We start from the raw sequence: 12,517 nt of genomic DNA on the forward strand, positions 1-12,517 counted from the left end.
CTTCACGGTTTGCACAAATAGACACAGAGGAATGACATTCTTAAAGGTTTCTGCATGGCAAAAAGCAGTAAACATCACACAATCAAGAAAAAATCAGAACCCACAACAATCAATGGTCTACAAATCAGAATTGGAAGGATTTTTCTACTACCCAATTATCTAGGTCAACTTCAACTTTCTGTTTTGGTACTACTGTTTTCACATGAGAAAATGAAACACATGCTCTTTAAAGTTAGCCAGAAATGTTTGCTCATCAAGGGGGCATCCTTAACCCCCTGCCTATATCAATCACCCTGCTGCTCTGCTCACTTATGGAGGAAAATCTGCTTCCATCCAGGGAAAATGGCGGCCACTGGCATACCTCTTTTGATTAAAAGCTGTTTAGCCTTGCTGGGGCTCTCATCAAAGCAGTCCTCTGTTAGCGAGGAGAAAAGGTATCTTTATTGACACCATGGCATCGGCCTTGGCACTGCCTACCGTCCACTCAGTTGGTGGTCGAGGGGCTTTTCTCCCAGGTTTGCCAATTATTTTCTCTGTGTAAGCACTATTGTATGTCAAAAGTCTGCAGGAATTTTGTGGACACAACCTATATGACCCCAGCAACAAGGTGTACCATTTTACAGAGAGGATGAAGGGATTAATTTTTGTTGGGTTTTTTTTTTTACTCGTGACTGAAAAGCTATTAACCAAGCTCTGTTTATTCAAACTCGTTTAAGCTAAGCCCTTCAAATATTTACAAAAGAGGTTAAAGCAAACAGTTCCTTTTTCATCTCAGTAGCTCAGAACATGTGGCATTTATCAGTGAATACACAGGTGGAATGAGAGTACAGAGAAGAGTACACTTGAAGACAAGAGCACCTGTATTTTCTCAGAGAAAGCTAAGCTTGAAGGAAAGAGAGAGAGTGAGAGAAAGCACACTATGCTTCCCCACAAAGAATAACTCATCAACTGAAGAGAGGAAGAAAAAGCAAAAACATGAGCAGGCACTTGTTTTCTCGCATTTTCCAAAAAGCTTGCTCAATGAGCTGACTCCAACTCTCCCTCCAGGGTATGTGAGTCAAAATGAGGAAGCAGGTCATGACTGAGACAGAGCAGTTACAATTGAAAGAGAGCATCTCTCTTATGCCAACAAAGCATGTGACGAGTGGTGGTGCCCTTCTATTTGCACGTATTTGCATAAAAAAAAGGTAGGAAGGGTGCCAACAGTTGCAAATTGGCCACTGACCTGATGGGATTTTAACTGCATTTCATGAGAGGCTGGGCGGAGAGGGAGAGCCGTGGGATTAGTTGGTAAAGTGAGCAAAAACATTTTGATAGGGGATGATAGGTTTCTGCCGCTTGTAGCCTGTGGCTGGTGAAGTCAACCATGTGTGCTGTGCATCTGTTGGGTTCTAATGGAGTCCTGGCAAATAAAGCCCAACATCTGCTGGCAGCAGTACAAGCCAAGGCCACAGTGCTGCAGTCTGCGTTGGCTGATTAGGCAGCATCACACCCGCCACGAGGCTCAGGCTGGCACAGAGGTGACGCTCTTTGGAAACATTAGTATTTCTTCATAGCAAGCCTTGTAGACAGGCTTATGGGAAGATTGCTTTTTTGGGAGGGTAAAGGCAATTTACTTATTTCTAAAATTTATTCTTACTTTTTACAGACTTTGTTAAAATAAGCACATAATAAGTCATTGCTTTGAATGGTAAACATGAATAGCTAAGCAGCATCTTCAGAAACTCCAAATATATACTAAGCATTTTCAACATTAGGACCACTTGCCTGATGGTGGTGTGATGGCCCGCCCTTTGTTGCTAAAACAGCTCTGAATTGTTGACTCAAATAAACCCCTGAAGTTGTGATACAGCAGATCCTTTAAGTACTTTAAGCTGCAAGGTGGGGCTTTCGTGGACTGGAATTATTTGTAAAACCCATCCCATTGGCTCAATTGACTCGAGATCAAGGAAACGCTAAACCCTCAACAACTCAAACTCTTAAGTCACTCCTGAGCTATTTCTGCTTTGAAGCCAGGAACATTATCCTGATGAAAGGGACCACAAATGCTCTTGAAAGGGTGTAGATAGTCGGTGACGTTGCATAAGTAGGTGGTAAATGCCAAAGCAACACTCCCATTGATGTCAGGATCCAAGGTTTCCAAGCAGACCATTGCCAAAACATCAAACTCTAGCCTATGGCTGGCATTTCCACCATAGTGAATCCTGGCAACCAAACCTGCCTGTGTGTTTGATGTAAAAGAAAAAACGTGATTCACTAGATAAGGCCACCTTCTTCCATTGGTTTAAAGTCTGATGCTTCACCACATGCTTACTGCTGTTGCTTTGGCCAATGGACAGAGGTCAGCATCTGTATCCTGACTGGTCTGTTGCAATGGAGCCCTTATACAACAACTCCCGTACATCTTACAATCAAAACAACAATTAACACCTTGAGCAATTTGAGCAACAATACCTGTACACATGGCTAGCCTTTGTTCACCATTTGCATCAACAAGTTCTAGCTCACCATGACCCTGTGTGTGGCTCACCACTTATCCTTTCTTGAATCACTGATACATACTAGCTATGTTTCTATCCAACTGTCATGCAAATTTGGAGCAAACTTTTCAAATGTTGCAAAATAGAAAATGTGAATCAGGCATATTTCCATATACTGTTATGGAGTGAGTCAACCACATTACGCAAAGAGGAATTTCATCAGCTGTTGATGCTACTTATAGTTCTAGCAAGAACCACATATCTCACTCAAAAAAAATGGAAAGTTATCCCCTCCGTACTGGAGGGTGGGACTGTGATTTGTTAATTCAGAACTTATTTGGCAATAATGTTTCCATCTCCCTTTGACACATTAACTCTTTTTCTAAAATCCACCTCAAGCGAGCTTAAAACATTTTTTGTGAAATTGAGGAAATAATTTAGAATTTTGTTGTTACCATCAACCTTTTCTAATACTTCAAAATGTGCATAAAAAAGCTGATGGAAACATGGCTGCTGAGACACCGCAGAATGGGAGCAAGTCACAAGTCACAATTGAAACTTTCGACTTTTTGTAGATAGGCTTGTCGCGATAAACGATAAATCAATTAATCGCACAATAAATTAAACCTATCAACCTCATTTTAATTATTGGCTTTATCATCTCTTTCTGCCTTTTTTCTTTCTGTTGATGACACTGAATGAAAAAAGGCTCAACTCCGGTGCTCTCCACTGACCCTCCATTCCTATTTCCTTAGTGTAATGTCCAGAGGACACTACACAAGTTGTCGGCCGATTGTCGGCCCATTTTCAAAACCTGAGAGACACATTAGCCGACAGAAATCTTAGGTATAACGGTTCGATTGGGTTCGTCGTGCTGTGTGGTGTCCAGCCACATGGGCACAAAATAATTTTAAAATCAGGCATTAATCAATGCTTTACTAGAATCTACCTGTGATGCATGTAGCTAGAGTCAGCGTAAAGTCCTGACTGAATGAAAATCATTGTAACCTAATTATGTCACGTTAACGATGAACAGCTGAAAACTTACCGGGTTTATCAACTGCGGTAGCAATTTGGCTCCAACTCCTCCCCTTATCATTTCTATATTTTTTGCACAAAATTTTGAATAAATATTAATGTTGCTTCCATATATCATCTCCAATGTCCGCTGAACTTCGGGTCGCACCGTGTCAACTATTGGGATTCCCCTCCGTAATTTCCCCTCAGAAAGCGAGAAGGAGAATCTGCGCTTTCTGATTGGCTACCTGTTACATTGACATTGCATTGACTCTCCCAGTCGGGGAAAACCCCTGATTTAGATTGGAGCGGCCACGACGATCTACCGTAACACACCACACACTGCAGGATGATCGGTTACAAAATCACCAGCGACAATCTTAGATCGGTCATTGATCTAAGATTGTCATAAGGGGGAAAATAGGTGCATAAAATGGTGTAGTATGAACTACTGCATTAGGTAGCTGGATGTGCCCATCTTTTCTATTTAAATCTAGTGATTACTGAAGGGAAATATAGTATACATATTTCATAATCTGCACTCTTTTGGTTGAATGCAGTATTTATTTCCACTTTGGCTTTATGTATGGCTTTTTATTCAAGTACATTTTTTGTTAATGGAGACTGAGAATCCATCAACACTAGAACTGATTTAGTTAATCAGTTCTAGTGTTATGTGCTTTTTTGAAAATAAAGTGTATCTATCCATGTCTGGAAATCGCATGCATTATTAGTCATTTCCATTAAATCAGTGTCAAAAGGTATTGAAACAATATCATCGTTTATCGCAATAATTTTTTAGACAATTAATTGTCCAGCAAAATTTGTTATCGTGACAGGCCTATTTGTAGATGCTACCACCAGCTTGAGTAAAATTGGAATATCAAGATTTGTTTTCAAATGTTTTATGTGTATTCTTTTAATTAAGAGTTGAGGTGCCAATGTTGGCAATGATTTCTGAAAGGCACTTTTGAATATAAAACTTTGAATTACAATGAAGGGCAACTGTCTTTGACATAATGAGAAATAAGGTTCTCTTATTGCACTAATGTGATGATGTTGGCACATGACTAACAGTTATAACATATTAAAGTCATGCAGAACTACGGAAAAGGAGAAAGTAAAGTATCCATCTTCCTGTAGAAGGAACAGTAGTCGTTTCCTTTGAGAGAACGACATGGATACTCCTTAAGCTTTGATTGATGAGCAAAATATGAAGCCTATAATCTTCTGAAAGACCAATGCTGGATCACATGGTGCCACATGTTTAAATTACTGTTAGCATGGAGCAATTTCCATTCAACCAAGCACATGTGTCAGGGTGTCTGCTGCCAACGAGCAGAACTTTGAGTCGGCATTGCAGAACGGGAAAGCCCCTCTGTGTTAATCACACTGTTGCTAACAGTCTTAAAGGCTCTCACGAGGATCCAGTAGTGGTGTCAGGTGGGATACAACTACACCCATTGTTCAGCTGATATTTGTATTCAACTAAAACCACATGCACCTCAACATCTTGTGATTTATATTTAAGATGGCAGAATGTTTCTGTCTAAGTGATTTCCCTTACTCACCACTCCCAGTTTAGTGTTTATGTTAGCTATCAGCTCTCTCTGCTCTGGCTCCGTGTTAAACACTCTTGGACAGCAAACAGGATGACATATTTTACCAAGTTGTTTCTACTTTTTGCTCCAAGAATTAACAGAAAAGAACAGGATGAATCTTTTGGCTTTTTCATGCAGCGGAAACCAAGCTAACAGTCTCTACAATTTAGTAGCACAACATTTTTAACTGTGGTCTACACAGTAGAAGAAGAATGTGGTGAAAACTGTCATCACTTTTATTAGGCTGATTGCTCCTCATTGTTGCCACCATTTCCCATTTCACTTGCTTTATCTATTTTTGCACAATTCCCTGCTGGATTGTCTCAAATATTGGGTTATTTTAGAGCATTTACTCAGAATAACAGAAGTATGGCTGCTGTTACTAAGCAAATGTTAAAGCACCGTCTTCCCAATGAGTTTATGGCATGTAATCAATTAGGTAAGAAGGCTCATGCTAAAATTCTCATTTCAAATGCGAAGAGAAGCCTATGCTCTGAGGTGTGCAATGGAAAAGTAGCAATGAGAATTATTTTTTACATTTTGCCCTGTTAACACAAAAACTAAAATGTACTTTTTGGGTATTTAATATGATAGGGCAATGAAAAGTAATACATCATTGTGAATTGGAAGGAATAAAATTAAAGTAATTTGTCAAGTATGAAAACAAAGCATGTCAGCTTAGATTGATAGTAGTGGAAGGTGATAGGTTTAGGGCTAAAGTGGATATTGTTTTATGATCCAACTCTGCCTTAAATTTCTTAGCTTTTTTCCTGACCTGTCTGCTCTTCTTCACTAATGTTCTCAGCCAGCTAGATCAGTGTTTTTCAACCTTATTTTTGAGCCAAGGTACATTATTTTAATTGAAAAATTCCCGAGGCACACCACCAAACAAAAATGTAAACAAAGATACTCTGTAGCCGCTTATATTACATATATAGTCATTCTTATCAAAGTATCTTGAATAGGAATCAAATAAACAAACATTTTTTATCACATTTTACATTTCTTATTTCAAATTGCACATGACATGTCACTTCAAAAATAAACCTGAACAGTGCCATAATATTGTGGTGTTACATTTAAAGAAGTTGTAGAAAACTTCAGTGTTTTACAAACTAATCCACAAGCATCTTATAGCCGGAATAAAGAAAACAATTCTTATTCTGAAAGAAGCAATAATATTTGGCAATGATTTTACTTCATATTCACTGTTACAATATGAAGAGTTGCATGTACAAAATGTCAATATCTAGAGTGCGAAACCTGTGCATGTTTGGATGAAAACAGCTGATTTCCTGACAGAAATTGAAGACAAAGCTCTTCCTCAGTTTCTCTGTTTTTAGTTTTTATAGTAGCCAGGCTTGAGAAGCTCACTTCACACATATATGTTGTGGGAAATGGACCCATGTTCTTTCCAACTACTGGTGAGCTTCACTGTCTTTTCCATCACTTGTCCTCCCAGTCTTGCTAGATACAATGCTCTCACCGCTACCTGTAACATTTATGCATAACTAATTCTCTTGTTTTATTGTAAAATGCTCTTTACCTACTGCCATCTAGTGGTAAGAAAATTACATGATTACGGTGCTAGTCACTACTACAGCAGACACTCAAAGATGGCATTATTTGCAGACAATTCATTTTCAAAAAATCTTTTAAAACCAATTACCGTATTTTTCGGACTATAGAGCGCACCATACTAGCACCTTCAATTAAAAAAAAAAAAAAAAAAACTGGAAGCTGCTCTCGGTTTTCCATAAGGACCCAGCAGAGGGGTGCGTCCTAATAAATCTGTTGGATATATTAAGGACGCAGCACTCCGTCTCTAAAGCCGAACCATGGTTTTGTTCACACCGAGCTTAAGTACAGCAGCTCTATTTCCCTCCTATAGTGCCTCTTCGACAGTCCTCAACTTAAAAGCTGCATGATATGAGTTTGAAAACATTTATCCGTCGTGCCTGCTGCTAGCATGTTGTTCTAAATGAAAATTAGCGCGTTCTTCTTTGATTTACAATTTTGACTTCAAATGATTCACTTCCTGCTAGAGAGCCCCCTGGTGGTTGAAGAAAAATACACAGAAAAGCCACACCGGGCTACAACCCGCATGGTTCAAAGCTTAGGAAAAAAGTAGCAGCTTGTAGTCCGGAAAATATGGTACTGTAGGTGAAATTGAATAATTTCCATGGCACACCTGACGATCACTCACGGCACACTAGTGTGCCGCGGAACAGTGGTTATGAAACACTGAGCTAGATAACCTGGATGCAGGGATCTTGATAATGTTGGTGAAAAAAAACTTTGAATAAATGTTTAACCTGATTAAAACATGAGAATATTTCCAGCCTATTAAAATAATATATGTCCTGCTAGTGAAAAAAGAGCTTGAGGAGGCTGCGATTAGCAAACTAGAGCCAAGATCCATGTCTGAGGGGAGCTGGGAGGAAACAACGGGCCATTACAGCACAACTAAGGGTCTGTTAATCAGTCTATTGGGTTTAATTGAGGGTAGTTAATTAGGAGTCAGTGGGCAGTCTGCGCTTTGAGGTCAGGGGCCGACGTGACGAGCAGCAACCTGAGCCGACCATTGCTGATCCTCTGGGGCTAGTGATTGATAAGCAGGATGATTGGTCTTAACTATATCTGTCTATTTCTGTCTGTTTTAAGACTTTTTTTAGGGGTGGTGAATTAAGCTCTAGCAGCAATAGCCAACAGGGATGGTGCCGGACCGGAGCAAACACATTTACAGTACGCCCAGACTGGATGGCTCCACAAAAAACATCATGAAGCGCCGGCTGGCCTTTCAGCTGCTGAGCCATTTAAACAGAGTGGAAAACACAATAAAGAACCCAGAACGGTGCAAACCAGGCAGGAGTCACACCATCTCCACCCCGAGACAACTCCACATCCTGGAACCCTCCCAACTCCAACAACCACCACCCACCTCACATATGGTGCAGTGAAAAACAAAGATGTGCTTGTCTCCGATGCCTAAAAGCCGCTCCAGCATTGGGCAGTGGCTACCACCAGAAGCTGATTAGGGACTCTTTAAAGTTAGATTTGATTTAGCATCCCGCTTGGGCCCCTGCTGGACCAAAGGGCACAGGAATGTGGCTCGCTGCGAGGATTGGCTCACTTAGCCCCGGGGTTTGGATTCATCCCATCTACGGGGCATCTAAAATCCAATAAAAAGAGCCAGACAAAGGCCTGCTTCTTCCCTCAGAATGAGAAACAACATGTGATCCCCCTAAAAGTTAATATGCCCCCCAACAATATGCGTTATTGTCCCCGACAACAATAACGAGCTGAGCAACTTTTGGTCGATGACATGCTCTCTGACAACATATTAGTGTCAATTTGATTAGGCAACTCCAGTCATTGTAGTACACAGAATAAACCTGTTCCCATCACTGACGACAACCTAAGCACTATTTTGGACAGGGTGGCGCAAAGACTGATAAAAAAAACTAGATCAGACATGCCTTAAAGGGAAAGTGCTATGTATTTTCCAGGCATATTGTACAATTTAATAACATAAGTAACTATGTCTGCACTCAGTTGTTATAAAAATGCTGAAAATGTCAAATATGACTTGATTCAATTCAAATTGGGTCTCTGTCTCTTTAAGAAACTCCTGCTCTTTCTGAAACGCACCTTCAAAAAGTCATCACATCATGGCTCCTTTATTAACTCTAAGAATCTTCTTACCAGCATTGCACTGAGAAGTATCTCCTATAATGAGCTCAGGAGTTCACACAGGTGTTTGCTAATTACTACTGAAGGAGTCTGAAGGAGCTGGAGGACACCTGAAAACTGCCGCTTCGAGGTGGAGCTTCATCTTTGAAGGCAGAGCTAGGTCCACTGAGGTGTTTTGCACAGCTGAATGGTTGCCACAGGAGATTAAAGATTTTTTCAAACATGCATGCTCTGTTTTTGATGATAACATAACATTATGTAGAGCTCAAAAATGTTGATTTTCCATAACACTGCCCCTTTAAAAGCAAATATTTCTTAATGTGGAATGATTTTTGTGTGGATGTCCCTACATCCACACAAAAAGGGTCCAGGACTTTGAAAATATAGAATTATATAGTAATTTTAAAACAAAATTGAGATAACAAATCAATTGCGTGTGTGAATAGCCTGTTTGTAAGAGCAGAGCTGAAACAAAATTTTGTCATGAAACCACAAAGTAAACAGTGGCAGCTTTGGGCTTACGAGGCGAGAGTGAAAGCAAACACACCTTGGGATTTTAAGAGAAAAAAAAGGTCTGTCTGAACAAGGCAGTATTCATGTGGTGATTCATACCAGGCTGTAGCTCAGGTAGGAGACTCCCATCTGCCTTCCACAACCCCAGCCTGTTGTGAATCCTCATGCCCATGTTAGATCCATAAAGACTTACTGGAACCAGCATAGTGGTAGTTGATGAAAACATGACAGTTTTCTGCTTTTGGTTGGTTCTCCGAGTTTCATAAGCTGCATTTCCATTACAAATGTGCACAAATCTTTATCTATTTGTGCTAATGTCGCTAATGACATAAAAACACAATTTCACAATTGTGTTTTTATTAATTTTATTAATAAAAATTTTATTAATTTTTTATTAATTTCATTATTTAAGAAATGAAATTAAAATCACACATAAGTAAGCTTATTCACATAAATCATTAAAAAGAATGGCAGCAACAGATGTAAAAAAGTACATGAGATATATTAATAATTCAGCCACAGTGCTAATGCTCATCATATATCAGCCAATCAGAGGTTTGCAATTTATTCAGGTGTTGGCGCAACAAGACCCGCCTACTTGGGAGCGGCTACGTGTACTTCTATTTTGATATGTTATAAAAAACACTTCATTCTAGCACAAAACCTTTTTATTGGAAAATGTGAGTTTTTTTTTTTTTCTGGAAATTGCTGTTTCCATTAAGCATATTTCTGATGCAACTCTTCTCTGATCAAACCAAAATGAACTGAGTCATTTCCAAACAATAGACAGGGAGCAGATTTGAGAAAATTATTTCAAATTATAGAGTGCCAAAGTCAGGACAGAAACAAATTGATAAGTGGTCAACACAAAGGTTTAAGGAAGACAAATAATTTTCATTCACAAAATATTAATGTATGGCAAAGATTAAAAAGAAGAAAAATCGTGAAGCAACCAGAGAGGGTGGAGATGGGGATCATCGCTAAATGATAATTAGAAGTCTACATAACACTATAATTCCTGTTTTTCAGCATTTAAGTGCTTCATACCAAGGACTGAAATAAAATGATGTAAAAGTACATCATTTAGTACACCATAATATTAGACTGAGTCATATTCATCATCATATTGTTCTTCATTAAAAACAAAAAAAAAAAATTGTTTACTCAGAGACATCATGAATTATTATTTATAAAGTGGATAAAAAAAATCAGAGAAGTATCAGAAGGGCAGCAAATGTCAGTGGAGTATTAACATGGCCTTCCTGAGCAGGAAAAATGTACTACATTTATCCTTCATGATTAAATGATTAAGAGGAAAGTTTGAGGAATTAATTGTTATATAATTCCGACTTTAATTCTTTCATTTTCAGTGGCCATAATCCTCTTCCATACATTTACACCGGGTCAAACGAAGGAATCAAACAGATCACCTGTTTTCAGGCCGATTCAAAATGAGAGAGAAAAAAACTACCTTTCAAGAAGGCAGGATGAGAAATGACATTTTAAAGGTTTCTGTGTTTACATGCACTGCACCACACATCCAAAGTTAAGTAGGACGCCACTGCACACAGTTAGTCTCAGCTAAAAGTTCAAAACAGGAACAGGAAGCTACCTTTCGCTGACAAGGATCCATTTCCTTTGCTTCAGATCTGCAAACCACAGTTTCAAAGACCCAATCACCTGAGGTTACAGACGCCACTTACACAAATGCAAACGGTGTCATGACGTGGCATTTCTGACAAGAAAGTGTTATGCTTCAACCCATTAAAACAGAAGAATACTTAGAAATCAGAACCTTTTTTATTCTCAGGTTTCACCTAAAACACAACATTAGCTTGCAGTCTTTTGTACATTTCCATTTTAGCTAAGAAATCATTTATCTTATTAGCTTTCTGTCTAATAACCCTTTGACCTCTTAAGCAAACATCCTCAGGCTCTCCTGCGTTCTGTTGACACTCTACTTCTCCTCCTCTGGAAAGGTTTCATGACATCCTCAACCAGAGATTGGGAAACGAGACGAACAAGAGTACAACATGGTCTTATGGCAAAATCAGCACTGTTTTGCTTCCCTCAGCATTGGCTCTCAAGTAAGCAAATGTGTAAACACCAGGGTCCTCATGTACAAAAGAGTGCACAGTTTTCACACTAGAAATTGGCGTACGGACAAATTTAGAAAATGCGGCGCACAAAAAAATTCTGATGTATAAAGCAGTGCGCTCACACGTGCTATGCACCTTTACTTTATAAATCCTAATTTCCAGGAAATAGAGCAGCTGCTGGTCCACCCTGTCGCCACCAGTAAATACACATTAGTATAAAAACTCAGAAGTCTGCCATCACGTGAAGCAATAACCATGGCAACGGTCCTTGCTTGCAGCAGTATTTATAATAATAATCATCACGCATTTTATTTAAAAAGGTGCTTTCAGGGCACAAGATCACCTCACAAAAATAAAAATAATACATTTCAAAGAAAAAAATCCAAATAGAAAAAAAAAGAAAATAAATAGATTCAAATGGAAATTCTTGTTTGAACAGCAAAGCATTCAACCGGGATTTAAAGACAAACAGCGTGTCAGAAAGTCCTTTAGTTGAGTGGGGAATGTGGACGTTTATTCTAAATAGAGAACTTGTTTGTATCAGTTGCACATTTAAAGAATAGAGATTCTTTCTGTCCATAAAGGCACATTCATAAAGTGGGTATGGCTCAAATGAAGGATGACTGTCTGACCTGCAGCAGCTCCAGTTGCACCAGTAAGGCACAGATCCGTCTTTAAGCTTTGAACAGAGCTAAACGCTCATAAACCATCATCATTTCCCAGCAGATCAATATGATCTCTGAACACACACTCCCTCCCGATCAACAATGTTCTCCATCAGAGCCAAAGGGCTCCACAATTATGCAACACATCTTTGAGCAGCTGCTTGTATATGTTTGATTGTCTACACACCTTGTCCACCTTAAGAATAATCAAACCTGACTTTTCTGGAGTTAAACTCCTGATCTGACACCATTTTCTTTTTCAGTGAAAATGAAAGGGTCCCACAGATAACATGCTCTCCATGCTCTGCGGCACACAGGCTGATGCACAGTTACACATTTATCCATCCATCTATCCATCCATTTTCTGCACATCCTTGTCCCTAATGGGGTCGGGAGCAGTTACATATTTATGTGACAGAAAATGAGAAAATGTACTAGATAGAACTAAG

General features: G+C 39.2%; 1 protein-coding gene across 5 annotated transcripts in view; it reads right to left on the reverse strand.

Annotated features, from left to right (window-relative positions):
• The window catches only part of pdzrn3b (PDZ domain containing RING finger 3b), a 208,226-nt gene that overhangs the window by 159,315 nt on the left and 36,394 nt on the right, over positions 1 to 12,517 (reverse strand). Inside the window, exon 2 of one of the 5 annotated variants that reach the window (XM_017304940.2) lies at positions 10,917 to 10,953. The exons of the other annotated variants lie outside the window; for them this stretch is intronic. Coding sequence (XP_017160429.1) covers positions 10,917 to 10,937 — 21 coding nt within the window. The 5' untranslated portion in view covers positions 10,938 to 10,953. The remainder of the gene's footprint in view (positions 1 to 10,916; positions 10,954 to 12,517) is intronic. 5 annotated transcript variants of the gene reach the window in all.

The sequence above is a fragment of the Poecilia reticulata genome, chromosome 5, assembly GCF_904066995.2.
Source record: "Poecilia reticulata chromosome 5, P_reticulata-male-v2, whole genome shotgun sequence".
Taxonomy (NCBI): domain Eukaryota; kingdom Metazoa; phylum Chordata; class Actinopteri; order Cyprinodontiformes; family Poeciliidae; genus Poecilia; species Poecilia reticulata.